At 72.4% G+C, this 24,932-nt stretch overlaps 1 protein-coding gene across 1 annotated transcript; it reads right to left on the minus strand.

Moving 5' to 3' along the window:
• Window positions 1-1,265: 1,265 nt before the first annotated feature.
• On the minus strand, window positions 1,266-24,797 carry CPT1B (carnitine palmitoyltransferase 1B). Its single transcript, XM_084280864.1, has 19 exons — window positions 24,755-24,797; window positions 18,843-19,003; window positions 18,630-18,769; window positions 16,199-16,370; window positions 14,258-14,359; window positions 12,664-12,801; window positions 11,913-11,990; window positions 11,721-11,828; window positions 9,985-10,069; window positions 9,707-9,902; window positions 8,569-8,754; window positions 7,694-7,799; window positions 6,421-6,537; window positions 6,153-6,317; window positions 5,281-5,415; window positions 4,232-4,384; window positions 2,770-2,883; window positions 1,604-1,696; window positions 1,266-1,398 (listed from the first exon to the last, which is right to left on the minus strand). Exons 2-19 carry the CDS (start codon window positions 18,981-18,983, stop codon window positions 1,321-1,323), a joined length of 2,307 nt encoding a protein of 768 aa, XP_084136990.1. The 5' UTR covers window positions 18,984-19,003; window positions 24,755-24,797; the 3' UTR covers window positions 1,266-1,320.
• Window positions 24,798-24,932: the final 135 nt, after the last annotated feature.

Genomic DNA, 24,932 nt, shown 5'->3' on the forward strand with positions numbered 1-24,932 from the left:
CTGGGGGGGAAATGGGGGTGAAGAGGGGTTTGAGGGGGGGTTTGGGGAGGGGAATGGGCTGTGGAATTGGGTTGGGGGTCTTGGGGGAGGGCAGGAGGAGTGGTCACACCACCTTCTTCCTCCCTGGGGGGAGGGAAAAGGGGGTGAGGGGGTGGGGAGGGGGTGCAGGGTGCCTGGTGCGGAGTTTGGGGGGGGGTCAGGGTGCCCTGGTGCGGAGTTTGGGGGGGGGGTGTCAGGGTGCCCTGGTGCGGAGTTTGGGGGGGGGGGGGCGGGGTCAGGGTGCCCTGGTGCAGAGTTTGGGGGGGGTCAGGGTGCCCTGGGGGGGTCACACAGAGGGACCGGCACCGGTGTGGACGTGGTGACCCCACATCCCAGCGATGCCCCAGCCCCCCGGCCGAGTTGGGGTGCAGGGGTGGGGGGGGGTGTCACCCTCCCTCTCCGTGGGGTCACGGTGCCCACGGCCGCTGGAGCCCGCGGCGGGCCGTCACGGCGCTGCCACCCCCCGTCACCTCGCTGTGTCCCCCGGGACGGGGACACGGGGCAGGGGACACGGGGCAGGACGTGGGGGGCCGTGGGTGCTGCGTGGGGCGAGGTGCCCCACGCCGGACACGGCCCAGGGGCTCTGCGCAGGCACCGACCGGTCACCGCGCCCCAGCGCACGGCCGGTGCCGGCACCGGCGGGGGGGGGAGCTGCACCCCCAGCCCCCGCAGCGGGGGGGACACTGCACCCCCAGCCCCCATCCCCCGGCAGCGGGGGGACACTGCACCCCCAGCCCCCTGGCAGCGGGGGGACACTGCACCCCCAGCCCCTGGCGGGGGGGGGCACGGCACACAGCCCCCAGCCCCCCTGTCCCCCTCATCCCCTGGCGGGGGGGGGGCACGGCTCACAGCCCCCAGCCCCCCTGATCCCCCTGGCGGGGGGGGGCACGGCTCACTGCCCCCCTGGCTCGGTGCCCCCCGCCTCGCCGGCGCCTTGTGTTGGGGGGGGGACAAGGAGCTGCTGATGCACCCTGGCCGGTGCCCAGTGGGGGGGGCATCAGGTGCCCATCGGGTGCCCATTGTGGGGGGGGGCCCATTGAGGGGGGGCCCGTCGGGGGCCCGTCGGTGCCCAGGGGCTGCCTGGACCCCCCCATGGGGCCGTGGTGAGTGGGGGTCCCGCAGCCCAGGGACCCCATCCAGAGGGGGAGGGGTCTCACACCAACAGCCTTTATTGAAGCACTGAGCGAACAGGGTGCCCCCCACCCCGTGCTGTCCGAGGGGGGGCCCGTGCCCCCCCACCCCCTGCTGTCCGGGGGGGGGGTCTGTGCCCGCGCCCCCCCCTCACTCCGGCGGCTTGTCGAGGAGCTGGGCGATGTCCAGCATGGCCTGGTGGATGTGCCCCCCGAAGCGCTTCGAGTCCTGGGGGGGCAGCACCCGTCAGACCCCCCCAGGGTGGGAACCAGCCCCCCCACCCCGCCCCTGGGACCCCCCCACCGGCAGCACCTCGAGTGGGGTGGGGGTCCCACGGGAGACGGGCTGGGATGTGGGGTGGGGGTGGGTTCGGGGGGCTGCCCAGGACCCCGCGCTGCCTGGGGCCCCCCCAGCCCCCCCGTGGGGGTCTCACCGTCTCGGGGCTGGAGAACTTGCTGGACACGTGGAAGGTGATGAGGTTCTCGCCCGCGATGATGTAGGAGACGCCGTAACCATCGTCTGCCACCTGCGAGGGGAGGGGGCCCGGGCACCCCCGGAGCCTCCCTGAGCACCCCCCCGGGCACCCCCCGGACACCCCCGGGTACCACCCGAGCACCCCCCCGGGCACCCCGGAGCCTCCCTGAGCACCCCCCCGGACACCCCCCGGGTACCACCTGAGCACCCCCCCCGGGCACCCCCGGGAACCTCCCTGAGCACCCCCCAGCCACCCCCCCCGGGTACCACCCGAGCACCCCCCTGGGCACCCCCCAGGGCACCTCCCAGGCACACCCCAAGCCCCCCTCTGGCACCCCCCGAGCACCCCACCCTGCCCCCCCGCCATGGGCTGTCTCACCCACGGGGGGGCACAAACCTGCCCCAGAGCCACGGGGGGGGAGGATGCTCTGCAGACCCACCCACCTGCCCCTTGCACCCCCACCCACTGCCCCTTCGCGGTGACCCCCCCCCCCCAGCCCCACCACTCCCTGCTGCCCCCCCACTGCCCCCCCTGGAGCTCACGGGCCCAAAGCCCCCTGGTGCCCCCCCCGCAGCTCACGGGCCCGAAGCCCCCCCGTGCCCCCCCCATGCCCCCCGCAGCTCACGGGCCCGAAGCCCCCCCGTGCCCCCCCGCAGCTCACGGGCCCGAAGCCCCCCGTGCCCCCCCCGTGCCCCCCCCGCAGCTCACGGGCCCGAAGCCCCCCCGTGCCCCCCGCAGCTCACGGGCCCGAAGCCCCCCCGTGCCCCCCCCGTGCCCCCCCCGTGCCCCCCCCGCAGCTCACGGGCCCGAAGCCCCCCCGTGCCCCCCCCCCGCCCCCCCGCAGCTCACGGGCCCGAGCCCCCCGTGCCCCCCCGTGCCCCCCCCGCAGCTCACGGGCCCGAAGCCCCCCCGTGCCCCCCCGTGCCCCCCCGCAGCTCACGGGCCCGAAGCCCCCCCGTGCCCCCCCGTGCCCCCCCGCAGCTCACGGCCCGAAGCCCCCCCGTGCCCCCCCCGTGCCCCCCCGCAGCTCACGGGCCCGAAGCCCCCCCGTGCCCCCCCGTGCCCCCCCGCAGCTCACGGGCCCGAAGCCCCCCCGTGCCCCCCCGTGCCCCCCCGCAGCTCACGGGCCCGAAGCCCCCTCCCGTGGAGACGTGGTCCGGGTACTTGTCCAGGTCGAACATCTTCAGCTGCTGCTGCGGCGTCTGGCTGGTGGAGAGACGCCAGGGCTCCGACAGCACCTGCGGCGGGGTCAGGGCGGCGGGGGGCACCTCTGCGACCCCCGGACCCCCCGAGCCCCACTGCACCCCCCTGCACCCCGCTGAGCCCCACTGCACCCCCCTGCACCCCACTGTGCCCCCCTGAGCCCCCTGCACCCCCCTGAGCCCCCCAAGTCCTGCTCCACCCCCTGAGCCCCCCTGCACCCCACTGAGCCCCCCTGAGCCCCCCCGAGCCCCCCTGCACCCCGCTGTGCCCCCCCTGAGCCCCCCTGAGCCTCACTGCACCCTGCTGAGCCCTCCTAAGTCCTGCTCCACCCCCTGAGCCCCCCTGCACCCCAACTGTGCCCCCCTGAGCCCCACTGCACCCCCTGCCCATGGCCACAACCTCCGGTGCAGCCTCAGCACCTGGGTGCCCCATGTGCCCCCCTGTGCCCCCCTGTGCCCCCCACCCGCGTGCTGTGTGTCCCCCCCCATGTGCCCCCACCCACACCCCCTGCATGGCCCCGTGTGTCCCCTGCCCGTGTGCCACATGTGCCCCCTGTGCCCCCCACCCACATGACCCGTGTGTCCCTGTGGTGTCCCCACATTCCCCCTGTGCCCCCCACCCCTGGTGCCCTGTGTGTCCCTGTGGTGTCCCCATGGTGTCGCCCTGTGCCCCCCACCCCTGGTGTCCCCACATTCCCCCCTGTGCCCCCCACCCGTGGTGTCTCTGTGGTGTCTCCATGTGCCCCCCACCTGTGGTGTCCCCACAGTCCCCCTGTGTCCCCATGGTGTCCCCACATGCCCCCCTGTGCCCCCCACCCCTGGTGTCCCCACATGCCCCCTGTGCCCCCTGTGTCCCCATGGTGTCCCCCCCTGCCCCCCGTGCCCCCCACCCCTGGTGTCCCCACAGTTCCCCCGTGTCCCCATGGTGTCCCCACATGCCCCCCTGTGCCCCCCACCCGTGGTGTCCCCCCCTGCCCCCCACCCCTGGTGTCCCCACATTCCCCCCGTGTCCCCGTGCTGTCCCCCCCTGCCCCCTGTGTCCCCACCCCTGGTGTCCCCCCCTGCCCCCTGTGTCCCCACCCCTGGTGTCCCCCCCTGCCCCCCGTGCCCCCACCCCTGGTGTCCCCACATTCCCCCTGTGTCCCCTTGGTGTCCCCACATTCCCCCCTGTGCCCCCCACCCCTGGTGTCGCCCCCTGCCCCCTGCGCCCCCCACCCCTGGTGTCGCCCCCTGCCCCCCGTGCCCCCACCCCTGGTGTCCCCCCCTGCCCCCCTGCCCCCACCCCTGGTGTCCCCACATTCCCCCCTGTGCCCCCCACCCCTGGTGTCGCCCCCTGCCCCCTGCGCCCCCCACCCCTGGTGTCGCCCCCCGCCCCCGGTGCCACCTGTGCCAGGAAGGGCGACTGCACGCCCAGGTAGCGGGACACGATGTAGAGGCAGAAGAGGTGCCGGTCGATGCCCGCGCCGGTCATGGCCATGCGGTACAGGTGCTGGTGCTTCTCGGCCGCCACCCGGAACAGCCGCTGCCGCTCCGCACGCTGGGGGGGCACAGGGGGCTCAGCACCCCAGACCGGGCACCACGGGGCGCTGGGGGGGCGGTGGTGCCCGGTCCTGCCCGGGGGGAGAGCACCCGGGGGGTGCTGACAAGGGCTGGGGGCTTCTCCCTGGGATGGGGGTGTCACTGGGGGCTGGGGGCAAGTGTGGGGGGTGGGGACACCCCAAAGGGATGGGGACATGGGTGAGGGATGGGGACATGGGTGAGGGATGTGACACCTCCCCAAGGGGTGGGGGCTTCTCCCTGGGACGGGGGTGTCACTGGGGGCTGGGGGCAAGTGTGAGGGATGGGGACACCCCAAAGGGATGGGGACATCCATGAGGGACGGGGACATTCGTGAGGGATGGGGACATGGGTGAGGGATGTGAACCTCCCCAAAGGGATGGGGACACCCCAAAGGGATGGGGACATCCACGAGGGATGGGGACATCCATGAGGGATGTGACACCTCCCCAGGGGGTGGGGGCCTCTCCCAGGGATGAGGGTGTCCCTGGGGGTGGGGACATGAGTGAGGGATGGGGACATCCACGAGGGGTGGGGGCAAGTGTGAGGGACAGGGACATCCCCCAGGGATGGGGGGTCCCTGAGAGGTGGGGGCAAGTGTGAGGGATGGGGACATCCCCCAGGGATGGGGACATGGGTGAGGGATGGGGACATCCCTGGGGGAACCCCCTCCAGGGCCGGGCACCTTCCCCATGGCCAGGGCCGTTCCCAGGGGACAGGGACCCCGCCACAGCCCCCCGGTGGGACAGGGACCCCCCAGGGGACGGGGCCAGCGGGGAGGGAGCGGGCAGGGGGCTGAGCCGGGGGGTGGGGGGCAGCGGGCGGGGGCCGGGCGGGGTCCGGGGGGGGTCCGGGGGGGCCGTGCCCCGTGCTCACGCTCAGCCCGGGGTCGCTCATGCTGCGCACGAAGGCCGTGGCCTCGGCCGTGCAGGACCGGACGGTCTCCGTGCGCCCCTCGCGGAACAGCCGCGTCATCGACGCCTCGTACGTCAGGCAGAACCGGCCCTTGTCCTGGGAGGGGGCAGCAGGGTGGCCCCGTCCCGTCCCGTCCCATCCCACCCCCTCCCATCCCTTCGCATCCCATCCCATCCCATCCCATCCCCATCCCCATCCCATCCCATCCCATCCCATCCCATCCCATCCCATCCCCATCCCCATCCCATCCCGTCCCATCCCATCCCATCCCCATCCCATCCCCATCCCCTCCCCATCCCATCCCCATCCCCATCCCCATTCCATCCCCATCCCCATCCCATCCCCATCCCCATCCCATCCCATCCCATCCCATCCCATCCCATCCCATCCCATCCCATCCCATCCCCATCCCATCCCCATCCCCATCCCCATCCCATCCCCATCCCCATCCCCATCCCATCCCATCCCCATCCCATCCCCATCCCCATCCCCATCCCATCCCCATCCCCATCCCATCCCATCCCATCCCCATCCCATCCCCATCCCATCCCCATCCCATCCCCATCCCCATCCCCATCTCCATCCCATCCCCATCCCATCCCCATCCCCATCCCCATCCCCATCCCACCCCATCCCATCCCATCCCATCCCCATCCCATCCCATCCCATCCCCATCCCATCCCCATCCCCATCCCCATCCCCATCCCACCCCATCCCATCCCATCCCATCCCCATCCCATCCCATCCCATCCCCATCCCATCCCCATCCCATCCCATCCCCATCCCCATCCCCATCCCCATCCCACCCCACCCCATCCCAGCCCATCCCTCACTCGGAAGTGGGCGAGCTGCAGGCTGATCTGGATGAAGGCGTCCGGACTGGTCCTGCAGCGCTTGATCAGCCCCTTCCCAAACTGGGTGAACTGGAAGCAGCAGAAGTCCACGTCGTCGGCCAGCGCCCGGGCCAGGCGGTACGAGCTCTCGATGGCGGCGCGGCACTGCGGGGGGGGGGGATGCCCGTGAGACCCCCAGCACCATGACAGGGGGGTCAGGGGACCCCCAGACCCTCTCCCCTGCGCCAGGGGGGCGGGGCTGACCCACCTCCTGGGGGATGTCCCACTGGAGGCGCTGGGGGGGCGCGAGCAGCGTGTCGGGCTCGCCCAGGCAGTCCCCCCCCTCCGTGTAGCCCAGCTGGAACTTGTCTGTCGCCAGCATGAACTGGGGGGAGATGGGACCCTGAGTGGGGACCCCCCAGTGCCCCCCACTCCATCACCCCAGCCTGGCCCCATCTACCCCCCATCAAGCCCCCACCTCACCCCAGCTGTCCCACAGGAGGGGGTGCCCATCGCTGGGGGTGCCCAACTGGGGGTCCCCTGTGCTGGGGGTCCCCCAGGGGTGCCCATCACTGGGGGTGCCAAATTGGGGGTCCCCTGTGCTGGGGGTCCCCACAGGGTTGTTCAGCCTGGGGGTGCCCAGCACTGGGGGTGCCCATCGCTGGGGATGCCCAAGCAGGGGGTCACCTGCACCAGGGGTCTCCGTGGGGGTGCCCAACTGGGGGTCCCCTGTGCTGGGGGTCCCTACAGGGCTGTTCAGCCTGGGGGTGCCCATCATTGGGGGTGCCCAACCAGGGGGTCCCCTGTGCTGGGGGTCCCCCAGGGGTGCCCATCACTGGGGTGCCCAACTGGGGGTCCCCTGTGCCGGGGGTCCCTACAGGGGTGTTCAGCCTGAGGGTCCCCAGCACTGGGGGTGTCCAACCAGGAGTCCCTGGCACTGGGGGTCCCCATGGGGGTGCTCAGGTTGGGGGGCCGCTGTGCTGGGGGTCCCCAAGGGGTGCCCATCACTGGGGGTGCCTGTTGCTGGGGGTGCCCGTCACTGGGGGTGCCCAACCGGGGGGGTCCCCTGCGCAGGGGGTCCCCATGGGGGTGCTCAGGCTGGGGGTGCCCATCACTGGGGGTGCCCATCACTGGGGGTGCCCAACCGAGGGTTCCTCTGCACCAGGGGTCCCCGTGGGGGTGCTCAGGTTGGGGGTGCCCATCTCTTGGGGTGCCCATCGCTGGGGGTGCCCAACTGGGGGTCCCCTGCACCAGGGGTCCCCGTGGGGGTGCTCAGGCTGGGGGTGCCCATCTCTTGGGGTGCCCATCACTGGGGGTGCCCCCTGCGCTGGGGGTCCCCATGGGGGTGCTCAGGCTGGGGGTGCCCATCTCTTGGGGTGCCCATCGCTGGGGGTGCCCACCCGGGGATCCCCTGCACCAGGGGTCCCCGTGGGGGTGCTCAGGCTGGGGGTGCCCATCTCTTGGGGTGCCCATCGCTGGGGGTGCCCACCCGGGGGGTCCCCTGCGCAGGGGGTCCCCAGGGGGTGCCCCTGGCCCGGTACCTCCCAGAGGTGCCCGATGATGGGGGCGTCAGCCCAGGAGTGCTCGGCGTTGGCCCCCAGCTTCCCGTTCTTGTAGACCACCAGCGTGAAGGACTTGTCGAACCAGCTGGGGGCACGGGGAGGGGATGGGCAGGGGGCTTAGCACGGGGGGGGGCCAGGAGGGGGGTTCAGTGCAGGGCGGGGGTCCCAGGGAAGAGTCAGTGCAGGGCAGGGGTCCGGGGAGGGGGTCTGGGGAGGGGGCTCAGTGTGGGGTGGGGGTCTGGGGAGGGGTGGTCGGTGTGGGGTGGGGGTCCCGGGGAGGGGGCTCAGCTCAGGTAGGGTTCCCGGCGAGTGGGGGTCGCAGGGAGTGGGGGTCCCAGGGAGGGAGTCCTGAGGAGGGGGGTCCCTGGAGGGTGGTCCCAGGGAGTGGGGGTCCTGGGGAGGGGGCTCAGCACAGGGCAGGGATTCAGGGAGGGGGGTCCCTGGAGGGGGGTCCCGGGGAGTGGGTGTCCCGTGGGGGAGTGGACTGGGTGGGGGTCCCTGGAGAGGTCCCAGGGGGGGTTGGCTGGGTGGGGGTCCCTGCAGGGGTCCCTGGAGGGGTGGGTTGGGCAGGGGTCCCTGGGGGGGTCTCTGGGGGGTTGGCTGGCCGGGGGTCCCTGGGGGGGTCCCGGGGGGTGGGCTGGGTGGGGGCCCCTGGGGGGTCCCTGGGGGATCTCTGGAGGGGTTCCTGGGGGGTAGGCTGGGTGGGGGTCCCTGAGGGGTCCCTGGGGGGGGCCCCGGGGGGGTTGGCTGGGCGGGGGTCCCTGGGGGGTCCCTGGGGGGGTCCCTGGGGGTGGGCTGGGCGGGGGTCCCTGGGGGGTCCCTGGGGGGTCCCGGGGGGGTGCCGGGGGGCGCACCGGTCGTAGCACTGGCCGTGCAGCAGGGACTTGGCGTAGGCGTCCATGCAGCCGGGCTGGGCGGGGCTCTGCCCGTGCTCCTCCTCGTCCAGCGTGAGGAAGAAGGCGGCGCGCTCGATGGCCTCCAGGGACGCGCGGTTCCTGCCCTGGCTGAAGAACCGCGCCCGGGCCTCGGCCCAGGGCACCCTGCGGCAGGGACAGGCTCAGACCCCCCCCACACACAGCCCCCCGAGACCCCTGCCCCATCCCATCCAACCCCCAAAATCCCCATCCCCATCCCATCCCCATCCCATCCCCATCCCCATCCCATCCCCATCCCATCCCATCCCATCCCATCCCATCCCATCCCATCCCATCCCCATCCCATCCCATCCCATCCCATCCCCATCCCCATCCCCATCCCATCCCATCCCCATCCCATCCCCATCCCATCCCCATCCCATCCCATCCCCATCCCCATCCCCATCCCATCCCATCCCATCCCATCCCATCCCCATCCCATCCCCATCCCATCCCATCCCCATCCCCATCCCCATCCCATCCCCATCCCCATCCCATCCCATCCCATCCCATCCCATCCCATCCCCATCCCATCCCATCCCATCCCATCCCATCCCATCCCATCCCCATCCCATCCCCATCCCATCCCCATCCCCACCCCATCCCCATCCCCATCCCATCCCATCCCCATCCCATCCCCATCCCATCCCCATCCCCATCCCCATTCCCATCCCATCCCATCCCCATCCCATCCCATCCCATCCCATCCCATCCCATCCCATCCCCATCCCATCCCATCCCATCCCATCCCATCCCATCCCCATCCCATCCCATCCCATCCCATCCCATCCCATCCCATCCCATCCCATCCCATCCCATCCCCATCCCATCCCCATCCCCATCCCATCCCATCCCCATCCCAACCCCATCCCATCCCATCCCATCCCATCCCATCCCCATCCCCATCCCCATCCCATCCCATCCCCATCCCCTCCCCATCCCCATCCCCATCCCCATCCCATCCCCTCCCCATCCCCATCCCCATCCCCATCCCATCCCATCCCATCCCCATCCCATCCCCATCCCCTCCCCATCCCCTCCCCTTCCCCATCCCCAGGGGTCGGGGGGTCCCTGGCACCTCTCCCCGGCGGTGAGGGCGGCCAGTCGCTCCTCCCCGGGCTGCGGTGGGGAGGGGTCGTCCAGGATGCGCTGGAACTGGAGCTGGAGGTCGCGGGGGGGCAGCAGCCGCCCCCCGTAGTACAGCCAGAGCTTGTAGAAGCGGCCGCGGTGGAACACGGCGAGGTGTTTGCTGTCCGGCAGGTGCAGCAGCGCGTCTGCGGGCAGGGGGCGTCAGGACCCCCCCCCCCCGGCTGGGCCCCCCCCCGCCCCGCCCCGCGCCCCGCCCCCCGGCCGTACCCGTCTCGGTGCCCGGGACGCGCGTGGTGTTGAACATCCGCTCGGTCTGCGCGGAGCACATGGGCACGAGGCCCAGCGCCATCGTCTGCGGGCGGCGGGGGGCTCGGCACGGCGCTCCGCACCGGGACCCCCGGCAGAGACACCCCGGGACCCCCCTCCCGGGACCCCCCGGCAGAGACCCCCCGGGACCCCCCCCGGCAGAGACCCCCCGGCAGAGACCCCCCTGGGACCCCCCCCCGAGACCCCCCGGCAGAGACCCCCCGGGACCCCCCCCCGGGACCCCCCGGCAGAGACACCCCGGGACCCCCCCCGGCAGAGACCCCGCCGGGACCCCCCCTCCGGGACCCCCCCCCGAGACCCCCCGGCAGAGACCAACGGGACCCCCCGGCAGAGACTCCCCGGGAACCCCCTCCGAGACCCCCCGGCAGAGACCCCCCGGCAGAGACACCCCGGGACCCCCCGGGACCCCCCCCCCCGGGACCCCCCGGCAGAGACCCCCCGGGACCCCCCCGGGACCCTCCCCCCCGGGACCCCCTGGCAGAGACCCCTCGGGACTCCCCCCCCAGGAACCCCCCCCGGCAGAGACCCCACCGGCAGAGACCCCCCGGCAGAGACTCCCTGGGACCGCCCCCCCCGGGACCCCCTGGCAGAGACCACCGGGACCCCCCCCCGGCAGAGACTCCCCCGGGACCACCCCCGGCAGAGACCCCCCCGGCAGAGACCCCCCGGGATCCCCCCCCGGCAGAGACCCCCCGGGACCCCCCCCGGCAGAGACCCCCCGGGGATCCCCCCCGGCAAAGACCCCCCCCGGGACCCCCCGGCAGAGACCACCGGGACCCCCCCTCCGGGACCCCCACCCGGCACAGCCCCCCCGGCAGAGACCCCCCGGGACCCCCCGGCAGAGACCAACGGGACCCCCCCCAGCAGAGACCCCACCGGGACCCCCCCTCCGGGATCCCCCCTACAGCAGCCCCCCTCCAGCTGCCCCCCAGCCCCAGCAGCCCCCCCCAACCTCCCCTGCTCCCCCCAAGCCCCCTACCCCCAGCAGACACCCCCCAACCCCAGCAGCACCCCCCGCCCCCCACAGCCTCCCTTGTTCTGCCCAAGCCCCCCCAGCCCCCTTGCAGCCCCCCCAGCCCCTCTCACGGGGGGATCCCCCAGCCCCCCCAGCCCCCAGCCCCTCTCACGGGGGGATCTCCCCAGCCCCCAGCCCCCAGCCCCCAGCCCCCAGCCCCTCTCACGGGGGGATCCCCCAGCCCCCAGTCCCCAGCCCCCAGCCCCTCTCACGGGGGGATCCCCCAGCCCCTCCAGCCCCCCCAGCCCCCAGCCCCTCTCACGGGGGGATCCCCCAGCCCCCAGCCCCCAGCCCCTCTCACGGGGGGATCCCCCAGCCCCTCCAGCCCCCCCAGCCCCCAGCCCCTCTCACGGGGGGATCCCCCAGCCCCCCAGCCCCCATCCCCTCTCACGGGGGGGATCCCCCAGCCCCCCCAGCCCCCAGCCCCTCTCACGGGGGGGATCTCCCCGGCCCCCCCAGCCCCCCCAGCCCCCAGCCCCTCTCACGGGGGGATCCCCCAGCCCCCCCAGCCCCCAGCCCCTCTCACGGGGGGGATCCCCCAGCCCCCAGCCCCTCTCACGGGGGGATCCCCCAGCCCCCCCAGCCCCCCCAGCCCCCATCCCCTCTCACGGGGGGGATCTCCCCGGCCCCCCCAGCCCCCCCAGCCCCCATCCCCTCTCACGGGGGGGATCTCCCCGCGGTCCAGCTTGCGGCGGTACAGCAGGATGGCGTGCACAGCGTTCCCCGCCCGCGCAGCCTGGATGGGGCTGGGGGTGACGTACAGGAAATCCTGGGGCGGGGGGGGACAGGACCCCGTCAGGACACCGGGGGGGTCCCAGCGAAGGGGGGGACCCCCGCCCAGCCCCTCCCCTACCATGGCGTAGTAGTTGCTGTTGACCATGATGGGGCTGCGGCTGCGCAGGTAGATGTACTGCTCCCACCAGTCACTCACCTGCGGGGGGGGGGACAGGGCTGGGGAGGGGGGCAGGACCCCCCCACACACCCCTGACACCCCCCGACCCAGCTGGGGGGTCCCCCCACATCAGCATGGTGGGGGACAGTGGGGTTGGGTTGGGGTCACCCCTTGGGTGCTGAGGGAGGGGGGGTTGGGGGGACACATCCCCCAGCCTGTACAGCCAGGGACGGGGGGCAGGACCCCCCCCCCCCAACCCCCAAGCCCCCCGACCCAGCTGGGGTCCCCCCCACATCAGTGGGGGGGCACGACAGAGGGCTTGAGTTGGGGTCACCCCCTTGGGTGCTGGAGGAGGGGGGCTGGACGACCACTGGGTCACAGCCCCTGACCTGTACAGCCGTGGGGAGGGGGGGGTCCTGTCCCATCAGCGTGGGGGGGAGAGAGGGGTTGGGTCGGGGTCACCCCCTGGGCGCTGGAGGAGGGGTGGGGGACACCACCACAGCCATGGGGAGGGGTGCAGGACCCCCCCCCACACCCCTGACACCCCCGACCCAGCTGGGGTGTCCCCCCGATCAGCATTGGGGGGACACAGTGGGGTTGGGTCGGGGTCACCCCCTGGGCGCTGGAGGAGGGGGCTGGGGGGGGGGGTCACATCCCCCGCCCGTACAGCCCTGGGGGGGGAGCTGCCCGGGGGGGCGGCCGGGGGTCTCACGTAGTTGGTGGTCCACCAGGACTTGAGGACCAGGTACTTCTGCAGGCGGGGGGCCGTGCGCTCCTGGAACTCGCGGGCCAGGGTCTCCATCCGGCGGTACTGCGGCTCGTCCAGCAGCGGCCGCACCGACTCCAGGTACTGCGGGGGGGCAGCCCGCGTCACACCCTGTGCCCCCAGCCCCCCCTGCACCGACCCCCCTGTGACCCCCCTGTACCCCGCGTCACACCCCTGTGCCCCCAGCCCCCCCTGCACCGACCCCCCCCCTGTGCCCCCAGCCCCCCCTGCACCGACCCCCCTGTACCCCCCCTGTACCCCGCGTCACACCCCTGTGCCCCCAGCCCCCCCTGCACCGACCCCCCTGTGACCCCCCTGTACCCCGCGTCACACCCCTGTGCCCCCAGCCCCCCCTGCACCGACCCCCCTGCGACCCCCAGCCCCCCCTGCACCGACCCCCCTGTGACCCCCAGCCCACCCTGCACCGACCCCCTGTGCCCCCAGCCCCCCCTGCACCGACCCCCCTGTGACCCCCCTGTACCCCGCATCACACCCTGCACAGGACCCCCCCGTGCCCCCCTGTGCCCCGCATCACACCCTGCACAGGACCCCCCCGTGCCCCCCTGTGCCCCGCGTCACACCCTGCACAGACCCCCCCGTGCCCCCCTGTGCCCCGCGTCACACCCTGCACAGACCCCCCTGTGACCCCCAGCCCCCCCTGCACCGACCCCCCCCGTGCCCCCAGCCCACCCTGCACCGACCCCCACCCTGTGCCCCCCTGCACCGACCCCCCCCCGTGACCCCCAGCCCCCCCTGCACCGACCCCCCTGCGACCCCCAGCCCCCCCTGCACCGACCCCCCTGTACCCCCCTGTGCCCCGCGTCACACCCTGCACAGACCCCCCCCATACCCCCCTGCACAGACCCCCCCCCGTACCCCCTTGTGCCCCGTGTCACTCCCTGCACCGACCCCCTGTGACCCCCAGCCCACCCCATACCCCCCTGTACCCACCGTCACACTCTGCACAGACCCCCCCCCGTACCCCCCTGCACCGACCCCCCTGTGCCCAGCGTCACTCCCTGCACAGACCCCCCTGTACTCCCCTGGCACCGACCCCCCCCCATACCCCCCCTGCACCGACCCCCCCCATACTCCCCCAGCCCACCCTGCACCGAGCCCCCTGTACCCCCCAGCCCACCCCATACCCCCCCAGCCCACCCTGCACCGACCCCCCTGCAACCCCCATCCCACCCTGCACCGAGCCTCCTGTACCCCCCAGCCCACCCCATACCCCCCATCACTCCCTGCACGGACCCCCTGTGCCACCCCAGCCCCCCCCCATCCCACCCCAGCCCCTTTGGGAGGGGTCTCGTCCTGCATCCCACCCTGCACAGACCCCCCTGTGCCCCCCCAGCCCCTTTGGGAGGGGTCTCATCCTGCATCCCACCCTGCACAGACCCCCTGTTCCCCCCTGTCCCCCAGCCCCCCTGGGAGGGGTCTCATCCCCCCCACCCCAGCCCCCCTGGGAGGGGTCTCTCCCCGCCCCCGTGCCCCCAGCCCCCCTGGGAGGGGTCTCCCCCCCGAGCCCCCAGCCCCTCACCCGGGTGATGGTGGCCTCCACGGGGGGCACGGGCAGCTTGGGCAGGAAGGTCTGGAAGCTGTAGAGGAGCGGCTTACGGACAGACAGCAGCCTCACCAGCACCTGGGACGGACGGACGGACAGACAGACAGACAGACAGCAGCCTCATCAGCCCAGGGACCCCATCCCATCCCATCCCATCCCATCCCATCCCATCCCATCCCATCCCCATCCCATCCCATCCCATCCCATCCCATCCCCATCCCCATCCCCATCCCCATCCCCATCCCATCCCCATCCCCATCCCATCCCCATCCCATCCCATCCCATCCCCATCCCCATCCCCATCCCATCCCCATCCCCATCCCCATCCCATCCCATCCCATCCCCATCCCATCCCATCCCATCCCATCCCCATCCCCATCCCCATCCCCATCCCCATCCCATCCCCATCCCCATCCCATCCCCATCCCATCCCATCCCATCCCCATCCCCATCCCCATCCCATCCCCATCCCCATCCCCATCCCATCCCCATCCCCATCCCATCCCATCCCATCCCCATCCCCATCCCATCCCCATCCCCATCCCATCCCATCCCATCCCATCCCATCCCATCCCATCCCATCCCATCCCATCCCATCCCCATCCCCATCCCCATCCCATCCCCATCCCCATCCCCATCCCCATCCCATCCCCATCCCCATCCCCATCCCATCCCATCCCCATCCCATCCCATCCCCATCCATCCCCATCCCATCCCATCCCATCCCATCCCATCCCATCCCCATCCCATCCCCATCCCCATCCCCCATCCCATCCCCCACGTGTGTGCCCATGCATGTGCACATGTGTGCACACATGTGTCCATGTGTCCATGTGTGTATGTGTGTATATGTATGTGCACATGTATGTGTGTGTACACGTGGGTGCGTATTCTGTGTGCAGGTGTGTGTGCACGTATGTATGTGCATGTGTGTGCACATCTATGTGTGTGTCCATGTGTGTGTCCATGCATGTGCACGTGTGCATGTGTGTGTCCATGTGTGAACATGCGTGTCCATGTATGTCTGTACATATGTGTGTGTCCGTGTGTGTGCACACATGTGCCCAGGCATGTACATGTATGTGTCCACGTCTGTCCACGTGTGTCTATGTGTGTCCACTTGTGCATGTGTGTGTGTCCATGTGTGTCCATGCATGTCCATGTATGTGCGTGCACATGTGTGTGTCTGTGTATGTGTGTGCACACATGTGCCCAGGCGTGTGGACATGTGTGTCCACATCTGTCCATGTGTGTCTATGTGTGTGCCCAGGTGTGCCGAGGTGTGTGCCCATGTATGTCTGTGTGTGTGTGTGCCTGTGTGTGTGTATGTTTGTGTGCACATGTATGTATGTGCCCATGCATGTGTGTGCCCATGTATGTGTGTGCACCCGTGTGTGTTCCCATGTGCCCGCCCCGGCGTGTGCCTGTGTCTGTGTGTGTATGTCTGTGTGTGTACATGTCTGTGTGTGTACATGTGTGTGTGTGCCCATGTATGTGTGTGCGTATGTGCATGCATGTGTGTGTACACACGTATGTGTGCCCGTGTGTGTGCCCATGTCTGTGTGTGTACACGTGCGTGTTCCCATGTGCCCGCCCTGGCGTGTGCCCGTGTATATGTGTGTGTATGTCTGTGTGTGTACATGTATGTCTGTGTGTACATGTGTGTGTACATGTGTGTGTACATGTGTGTACGTGTGTACATGTCTGTGTGTGTACATGTGTGTGTACATGTATGTCTGTGTGTACATGTCTGTGTGTGTGTGCCCGTGTCTGTGTGTGTACATGTATGTCTGTGTGTACATGTGTGTGTACATGTGTGTGTACATGTGTGTACATGTCTGTGTGTGTACATGTGTGTGTACATGTCTGTGTGTGTACATGTGTGTGCCCATGTGTGTCTGTCCCCCCCCCCCTCACCGCCCAGAGGCGCGTGGCGCGGCTGGCGCGGCCGCGGGGCTCGAACATCCAGCGCTGGTAGCGCAGCAGCAGCCGCAGCGCGCGGCGGGAGAGCAGCACGGCCGCGGCCCACAGCGCGCTGGAGAACAGCGCGGCGCCCAGCAGCGTGCGCGGCCCCGCGCCCAGCGCCCGGCTGCGGGGGGACACGGGGGGGACACGGGGGTCAGGGACACCGGGACACCCGGGGCGGGGGACAAGGGATGGGGGGAGATGGGGAGATGGGGGGACACGGGGGTCAGGGGCGGGGGCGGGACACCCCCGGGGCGGGGGACAAGGGGTAGGGGGGCAGATGGGAGGGGAGGCAGGGGGAGATGGGGGGAGATGGGGGGACACACAGGGGTCGGGGGGGCAGGGGGACACCCCCGGGAACGGGATGCCAAGAGGGGCAGCGGGACCCCCGGGAGGGTGGAACAAGGGGTGTGGGGGAGATGGGGAGATGGGGGAGATGGGGGGGGACACAGGGGTCAGGGGGGACAGGGGGACACCCCCGGGAACAGGCTGCCGGGAGGAGCAGTTCCCCGGGTGGGGGGAACAAGGGGTGGGGGGGGAGATGGGGAGATGGGGGGACACGGGTCAGGAGGCGGGGGGACACCCGGGGGGGGGAAACAAGGGGTAGGAGGGGAGATGGGGAGATGGGGGGACACGGGGGTCACGGGCGGCGGGACACCCCCGGGGCGGGGGACAAGGGGTGGGGAGATGGGGGGACACGGGGGTCAGGGGCGGGGGCGGGACACCCGGGGGGGACAAGGGGTGGGGGGGAGATGAGGGGATACAGGGGTCGGGGGGCGGGGGGACACCCCCGGGAACGGGATGCCAGGAAGGGCAGCGGGACCCCCAGGAGCGGGGAACAAGGGGTGGGGGGAGGAGGTGGGGGGAGATGGGGGGGGGAACCGGGGGGAGCCGCAGGGGGGGAAGCTGAGCGGAGCCAGGAGGAGATGGAGGGAGGTGGGGGGAGATGGGGGGCAGGGGGAGATGGGGGGACAGGGGTGAGGGGGGAACCCGTGGGGACACCCCCCTGGGGGGCCGTGCTGCCCGGGATGAGCAGCGGGACCCCCCAGAAGGGTGGAACAAGGTGGGGGGGAGATGGGGGAGGTGGGGGAGATGGGGGGGACAGGGGTCAGGGGCACAGGGAGGAACCCCAGGGGCTGGGCTGCCGGGAGGGGCAGTGGGACCCCCGGGAGGGTGGAACAAGGGGTGGGGGGGAACAGGGGGGGAGCCGCGGGGGGAAGCTGAGGGGAGCCAGGAGGAGATGGGGGGAGGTGGGGGGAGATGGGGGAGAGATGGGGGAGAGATGGGGGGGCCCCGGGGGGGACCTGGGGGGCGCTGAGGGGAGCTGGGGAGACATGGGGGGAGCTGGGAGGAACTGGGGGTAGCCAGGGGGAACTGGGGGGGAGATGGGGAGAGCCAAGGGGAGACGGGGGGTGATGGGGGGCAGCCGGGGGGGGAGCTGGGGGGACCCAGGGAGAGATGGGGGGAGCTGGGGGCAGATGTGGGGAGCTGGGGGGACCCAGGGGGGTCCCAGGGGGAGCTGAGGGGGATCTGCGGGGAGCTGGGGGGATCTGGGGAGAGCTGGGGGAGCCAGGGCAGCCAGAGGGGAGCTGGGGGGAGCTGGAGGAGCCAGGGGGAGCTGGGGGGAGCCGAGGGGAACCGTGAGGGAGCTGGGGGGTGATGGGGGCAGCCAGGAGGAGATGGGGGGGACCTGTGGGGGAGCTGGGGGGAGCTGGGGAGAGCCAAGGGGAACCGTGAGGGAGCTGGGGGGTGATGGGGGGGAGATGGGGGAGCTGGGGTGAACTGGGGGGAACTGGGGGGAGCTGGAGGGACCCGGGGGGGAGCTGGAGGAACTGGGGGTAGCCAGGGGGAACCGGGGGTGAGCCCGGGGGGAGCTATGGGGAACCAAGGGGAGCCGGGGGGCCCGTGGGGAACCGAGGGGAGCCGGGGGGACCGCGGGGAACTGAGGGGAGGTGGGGGGGCCGTGGGGAGCTGGGGGGGCCTGTGGGGAACCGAGGGGGGCCGTGGGGAACCGAGGGGAGCCAGGGGGGGCCGTGGGGAACTGAGGGGAGCCGGGGGGGCCGTGGGGAACCGAGGGGAGCCAGGGGGGGCCGTGGGGAACCGAGGGGAGCTGGGGGGGGGCCGTGGGGAACCGAGGGGGGCTGTGGGGGGCCGTGGGGAACTGAGGGGAGCCGGGGGGGGCCGTGGGGAACCGAGGGGAGCCAGGGGGGCCGTGGGGAACCGAGGGGAGCTGGGGGGGGCTGTGGGGAACCGAGGGGGGCTGTGGGGGGCCGTGGGGAGCCGAGGGGAGCCAGGGGGGGCCGTGGGGAACCGAGGGGAGCTGGGGGGGGCCGTGGGGAGCCGAGGGCAGCCGGGGGGGGCCGGGGGGTCCCCCTGCCCTGACCTCTGGGGCAGGCAGTCGCGGATGCGGCCGATGATGCCCATGGACGGGTCCAGGCGGCAGTAGAAGGAGCCGGCCGTGGCCGCCATCACCACCATCCAGCTGGAGGGCGAGGCGGGGTACACGCCGCTCAGGAAGCTGTTCTGTGGGCGCAGCGCGGGTCAGGGGGGCACGGGGAGGGGGGCCCAGCACCCCCCGCCCACCCCCCGAGCCCACCTTGGCCTGCACCAGGCGCTTCTTCCATGAGGAGAGCCCGGCCAGGTAGAGCTGCCGGACGGCCTCGCGGCTGAGCTGCACGTCCAGCCCCTCCGGGGTCACCGTGAACTGGAAGGCCACGGCCTGGTGAGCCTCCGCCATGCTGGGGGCTGTGGGGGCACCTGGGGGGGAAACGGGGTGCTGGGGGGCGCAGCCACTGTGGGGAGGGGGGACACCCCCTGTGCCCCGAACGGCTCGGCTCAGGGAGTGATGATGGGGCTGGGGGGCTGGGGTGGGGCTGGGTGCCCTTGACCTCAGGGTGCTGGGGGGGTACAGTCACTGTGGGGAGAGGGGGGACACCCCCTGTGCCCCAAACGGCTCCGCTCAGGGAGTGATGATGGGGCTGGGGGGTGGGTGCCCCTGGTCTGGGGGTGTTGGGGGGTACAGGCACTGTGGGGAGGGGGGGGACACCCCCTGTGCCCCTAACAGCTCCGCTCAGGGAGTGATGATGGGACTGGGGGGCTGGGGTGGGGGGCTGGGGGGTGGTTGCCCCTGCCCTGGGGGTGCTAGGGAGGTACAGCCGCTGTGGGGAGAGGGGGGACACCCCCTGTGCCCCTAATGGCTCAGCTCAGGGAGCCAAGATGGGGCTGGGGGGCTGGGATGGGGGCTGTGGGGGTGGGTGCCCCTGCCCTGGGGGTACAGCCACTGTGGGGAGGGGGGACACCCCCTGTGCCCCGAACAGCTCGGCTCAGGGAGCCAAGATGGGGCTGCGGGGCTGGGCTGGGGGGCTGGGGTGGGGGGCTGGGGGGTGGGTGCCCCTGGTCTGGGGGTGCTGGGGGGTACAGCCACTGTGGGAAGGGGGGACACCCCCTGTGCCCCGAACGGCTCCGCTCAGGGAGGCAAGATGGGGCTGGGGGGCTGGGCTGGGGGCTGGGTGCCCCTGCCCTTGGGGTGTTGGGGGGTACAGCCACTGTGGGGAGAGGGGGGACACCCCCTGTGCCCCTAATGGCTCAGCTCAGGGAGTGATGATGGAGCTGGGGGGCTGGGGTGGGGCTGGGTGCCCTTGACCTCAGGGTGCTGGGTGGGTACAGGCACTGTGGGGAGAGGGGGGACACCCCCTGTGCCCCGAATGGCTCGGCTCAGGGAGTGATGATGGGGCTGGGGGGCTGGGGTGGGGGCTGGGGGGTGGGTGCCCCTGGTCTGGGGGTGCTGGGGGGTACAGTCACTGCAGGGAGAGAGGAGACACCCCCTGTGCCCCTAACGGCTCCGCTCAGGGAGCCAAGATGGGGCTGGGGGGTGGGTGCCCCTGGTCTGGGGGTGTTGGGGGGTACAGGCACTGTGGGGAGGGGGGGGACACCCCCTGTGCCCCTAACAGCTCGGCTCAGGGAGTGATGATGGGGCTGGGGGGCTGGGGTGGGGGGCTGGGGGGTGGTTGCCCCTGCCCTGGGGGTGCTAGGGAGGTACAGCCGCTGTGGGGAGAGGGGGGACACCCCCTGTGCCCCTAATGGCTCAGCTCAGGGAGTGACGATGGAGCTGGGGGGCTGGGGTGGGGCTGGGTGCCCTTGACCTCAGGGTGCTGGGTGGGTACAGGCACTGTGGGGAGAGGGGGGACACCCCCTGTGCCCCGAACAGCTCGGCTCAGGGAGCCAAGATGGGGCTGGGGGGCTGGGGTGGGGGGCTGGAGGGTGGGTGCCCCTGCCCTGGGGGTTCTGGGGGTGGATGGATGCCCACCCCGTGTGCCCCCCAAGCCTCAGCTCAGGGGGTGAAGGTGGAGCTGGGGGGCTGTGGGGGCAGGATGGGGGGTGTCCTTGCCCTAGGGGTGCTGGGGGGGGGATGGATGCCCACCCCGTGTGCCCCCCAAGCCTCGGCTCAGGGGGTGAAGATGGACCTGGGGGGCTGGGTGTTGGGGGGTACAGCCACTGTGGGGAGAGGGGGGACACCCCCTGTGCTCCTAACGGCTCGGCTCAGGGAGTGGTGATGGGGCTGGGGGGCTGGGCTGGGGGGCTGGGGGGTGGGTGCCCCTGCCCTGGGGGTTCTGGGGGGGGATGGATGCCCACCCCGTGTGCTCCCCAAGCCTCAGCTCAGGGGGTGAAGGTGGAGCTGGGGGGCTGTGGGGGGGCTGGGTGCCCTTGACCTCGGGGTGCTGGGGGGGTACAGCCACTGTGGGGAGAGGGGGGACACCCCCTGTGCCCCAAACGGCTTGGCTCAGGGAGCAAGATGGGGCTCGGGGGGATGCCCTTGCCCCAGGGGTGCTGGGGGGTTGCCCTGGGGGTGCCCTTGCCCCGGAGGTGCCCCTTCCCTGGGGGTGCTGGGGGGTACAGGCACTGTGGGGAGAGGGGACACCCCCTGTGCCCTGAACGGCTCGGCTCAGGGAGCCAGATGGGGCTGGGGGGCTGGGGGGTGCCCTTGCCCCAGGGATGCCCTTGCCCTGGGGGTGCTGGGGGCTGCCCTGGGGGTGCCCCTTCCCCCGGGGGTGCACTTGCCCTGGAGATGCTGGGGTGTTGCCCCAGGGATGCCCTTGCCCCATGGGTGCCCTTGCCTGTGGGGGGGTGCCCTTGCCCCAGGGCTGCTGGGTGCCCTTGCCCCGGGGGTGCCCTTGCCCTGGGGGTGCCCCCACCCCAGGGGTGCCCTTGCCCTGGGGTGCTGGGGGGTTGCCCTGGGGGTGCCCTTGCCCTGGGGATGCCCTTGCCCCGGGGTGCTGGGGGTTGCCCTGGAGGTGCCCTTGCCCCAGGGGTACCCTCACCCCAGGGGTGCCCTTGCCCCAGGGTGCTGGGGGGTTGCCCTGGGGGTGCCCTTGCCCCAGGGGTGCTGGGGGGTTGCCCTGGGGGTGTCCTTGCCCCAGGGTGCTGGGGGCTGTCCCAGGGGTGCCCTTGCCCTGGGGTACCCTCACCCCAGGGGTGCCCTTGCCCCGTGGGTGCTGGGGGCTGTCCCAGGGGTGCCCTTGCCCTGGGGGTGCTGGGGGGTTGCCCTGGGGGTGTCCTTGCCCCGGGGGTGCCCTTGCCCCGGGGTGCTGGGGGCTGTCCCAGGGGTGCCCTTGCCCTGGGGTGCTGGGGGGTTGCCCTGGGGATGCCCTTGCCCCGGGGTGCTGGGGGCTGTACCAGGGGTGCCCTTGCCCTGGGGTACCCTCACCCCAGGGGTGCTGGGGGCTGTCCCAGGGGTGCCCTTGCCGCGGGGTGCCGGGGCTGCCCAGCGCTGGGTGCCGGTGCCAGGAGGCCTCGTGGCCGGGGTGCCCGCCAGCCGGTGCGCGTGCCGCGGCGCAGTCACGCGGCGCTGGCCGGGCGCCCACTGAGGGAAGGGTCAGCGGCCCCGGAGAGGGGACGGGGGCACCGGCACAACCCCCCCACCCCCCCTCTGCCAGCAGCTGCCCCGGCGCACGGCCAGGCCCGGGGAGGACACGGCAGCACCTGCCCGGGGCCTGTCCCTGTGCCGGCCTGGCGGTGCCAGGGACACCGCGGCACCGGCAGCTGGGGGGGCAGCGGGGCGCACAGGGGGTCTGCGGGGACCCCGCGGCGGCAGCCGGACGGTGCCGGGCTGGGGGGGCTGGGGGAGCCCCTGGGGTGCTGCAGGGGTGGCTGTGCCGAGGGTGCCCTTCACGAGGGCGTCCTGGGACGGGCAGCGGCCAGGGTACCGCTGGCGCTGCATGGCTGCACCATGAGGCTGCACCATGAGGCTGCACCACGCTGTGCCGTGCCACACGGCGCCGTGCCACACCATGCCACACCGTGCTGTGACACCACACACCCTGCCACATGGCACCGTGCCACCACACACTGTGCCATGACACCACACACCGTGCCACACGGCGCTGTGCCACACCGTGCCACGACACCACACACCCTGCCATGACACCACACACGGCGCTGTGCCACCACACACCGTGCCACACGGCACCGTGACACCACGCTGTGCCATGACACCACACACCCTGCCACACCGTGCCGTGCCACCATGCTGTGCCACACGGCGCCGTGACACCACACACCGTGCCACGACACCACACACTGTGCCATGACACCACACACCCTGCCACACGGCGCCGTGACACCACGTTGTGCCACACTGTGCCGTGACACAGCACCCCAGGGACACACCACTCTGCCCAGGCGTCTGTCACCCCACACTGGACTGGTCTGGACTGGCCTGGACTGGCCTGGACTGGTCTGCTCTGCACCATCCGGCACCACCTGGCATTAACCCGCATCACCGGGCACTGACAGGCATCACTAACCCTAAACCCTAACCCATGCTGCCCGGCTGCACCATGTCCTGCTGTGGGCAAGCAACCTGCACGGCACCGCGTGGTGCCCCATGGCACGGCATGGCATGGCACAGCCTGGCACAGCATGGTGGTCCAGGGCACGGCATGGCATGGCATGGCACAGCATGGTGCCCCATGGCATGGCACAGCATGGCACGGCATGGTGCTCCAGGGCATGGCATGGTGCTGCATGGCACAGCACGGCACTCTATGGCACCCCATGGCATGGCACGGCCTGGCAAGGCACTGTATGTCATGACACTCCATGGCACAGCCTGGCACAGCCTGGCACAGTACAGCCTGCCATGGCACAGCATGGCATGGCATAGCATGATATGGCCTGGCATGGCATGGCACAGCCTGGCACTCCATAGCACGGCCTGGCACAGCCTGGCATGGCACTGCATAGCATGGCACTGCCTGGCATGGCACAGCATGGCACAGCACTGCCTGGCACAGCACTGCATGGCATGGCACAGCATGGCACAGCACAGAATGGCATGGCATGGTATGGCACGGCATGGCACTCCATGGCACAGCCTGGCACAGCATGGAATGGCATGGCATGGCGTGGCATGGCGTGGCATTCCATGGCATAGCCTGGCACAGCACGGCCTGGCACAGCATGGCCTCGCATGGCACTCCATGGCATGGCACTCCATGGCACAGCCTGGCACGGCCTGGCACGGCACAGCACGGCCTGGCACAGCCTGGCACAGTCTGGCATGGCACAGCCTGGCACGGCCTGGCACGGCACAGCACGGCCTGGCACAGCCTGGCATGGCACGGCCTGGCCTGGCGCAGCACAGCCTGGCAGGGCCTGGCACGGCCCGTCAGGCCTCTCCACGTCCCGCCACAGCCTGTCCCTGGCAGCCGCTGGCGTCCCAGCGGTGTCACCGCAGCCCCAGGGGACACGCAGGCCCCACGTGTCCCCCTCCCCAACGACCCCCACAAGGTCACCGGGACACGGAGCCCCCGCAGCCCCCCCAGTGCTGCCCCTGCAGCACCCCCCCAGTGACCTCCCGCCACGGGCAGGGACCCCAGAGCCCCCCCAGTGCCCCTAGAACCCCCCCAGAGCCCCCCCCCACCACGGGCAGGGACCCCAGAGCCCCCCAGTGACCCTACAACCCCCCCAGTGCCCCCCCCCCAGGGGCAGGGACCCCAGAGCCCCCCCAGTGCCCCTAGAACCCCCCCCAGAGCCCCCCCCCCCCCCCAGGGGCAGGGACCCCAGAGCCCCCCAGAGCCCCTAGAACCCCCCCCCCAGTGCCCCCCCCCCAGGGGCAGGGACCCCAGAGGCCCCCCAGTGCCCCTAGAACCCCCCCAGAGCCCCCCCCCCCCCCAGGCAGGGACCCCAGAGCTCCCCAGTGCCCCTAGAACCCCCCCATACCGCCAGAGCCCCCTCCCCAGTGACCCCAGCCACCGACCCCAGAGCCTCCCCAGTGCCTCCAGTGCCCCCCCGTACCGCCAGAGCCCCCTCCCCAGTGCCCCCAGTGCCCCCCCTCCAGCGTTCCCCCGCCTCGGGCCCCCCGGGGGGGCTCCCGGGTGACGCCCCACGGACACGGGGGGGGGGTCGCGGCCCCGGGGGGCGCGGGGGCCGTGGGGGGGGGTGTGTGCGCGTCCCCGCGGAGCCCCCCCCCCCCCCATTACCCCCCCCTCCCCCCGCCGGGCCCGGTACCTGCTCGGGGGGGTCGGCGGCTGCCCGAGCGCCGGGAGCCGGTAACCGGACACGGGCGGCGGGCGGCGGGCGGCGGGCGGGACCCGCCCCGCGGCCCGAAGTGGCAGCGGCGGCACCGCTCCTCCCCCGCGCGGCCCCGGGGCCTCTCGGCACCCAGAGACCCCTCCCCAGGGCCCCC

This window comes from Gallinula chloropus, assembly GCF_964237585.1.
Source record: "Gallinula chloropus genome assembly, contig: HAP1_SCAFFOLD_489, whole genome shotgun sequence".
In the NCBI taxonomy this organism is placed as follows: Eukaryota; Metazoa; Chordata; class Aves; order Gruiformes; family Rallidae; genus Gallinula; species Gallinula chloropus.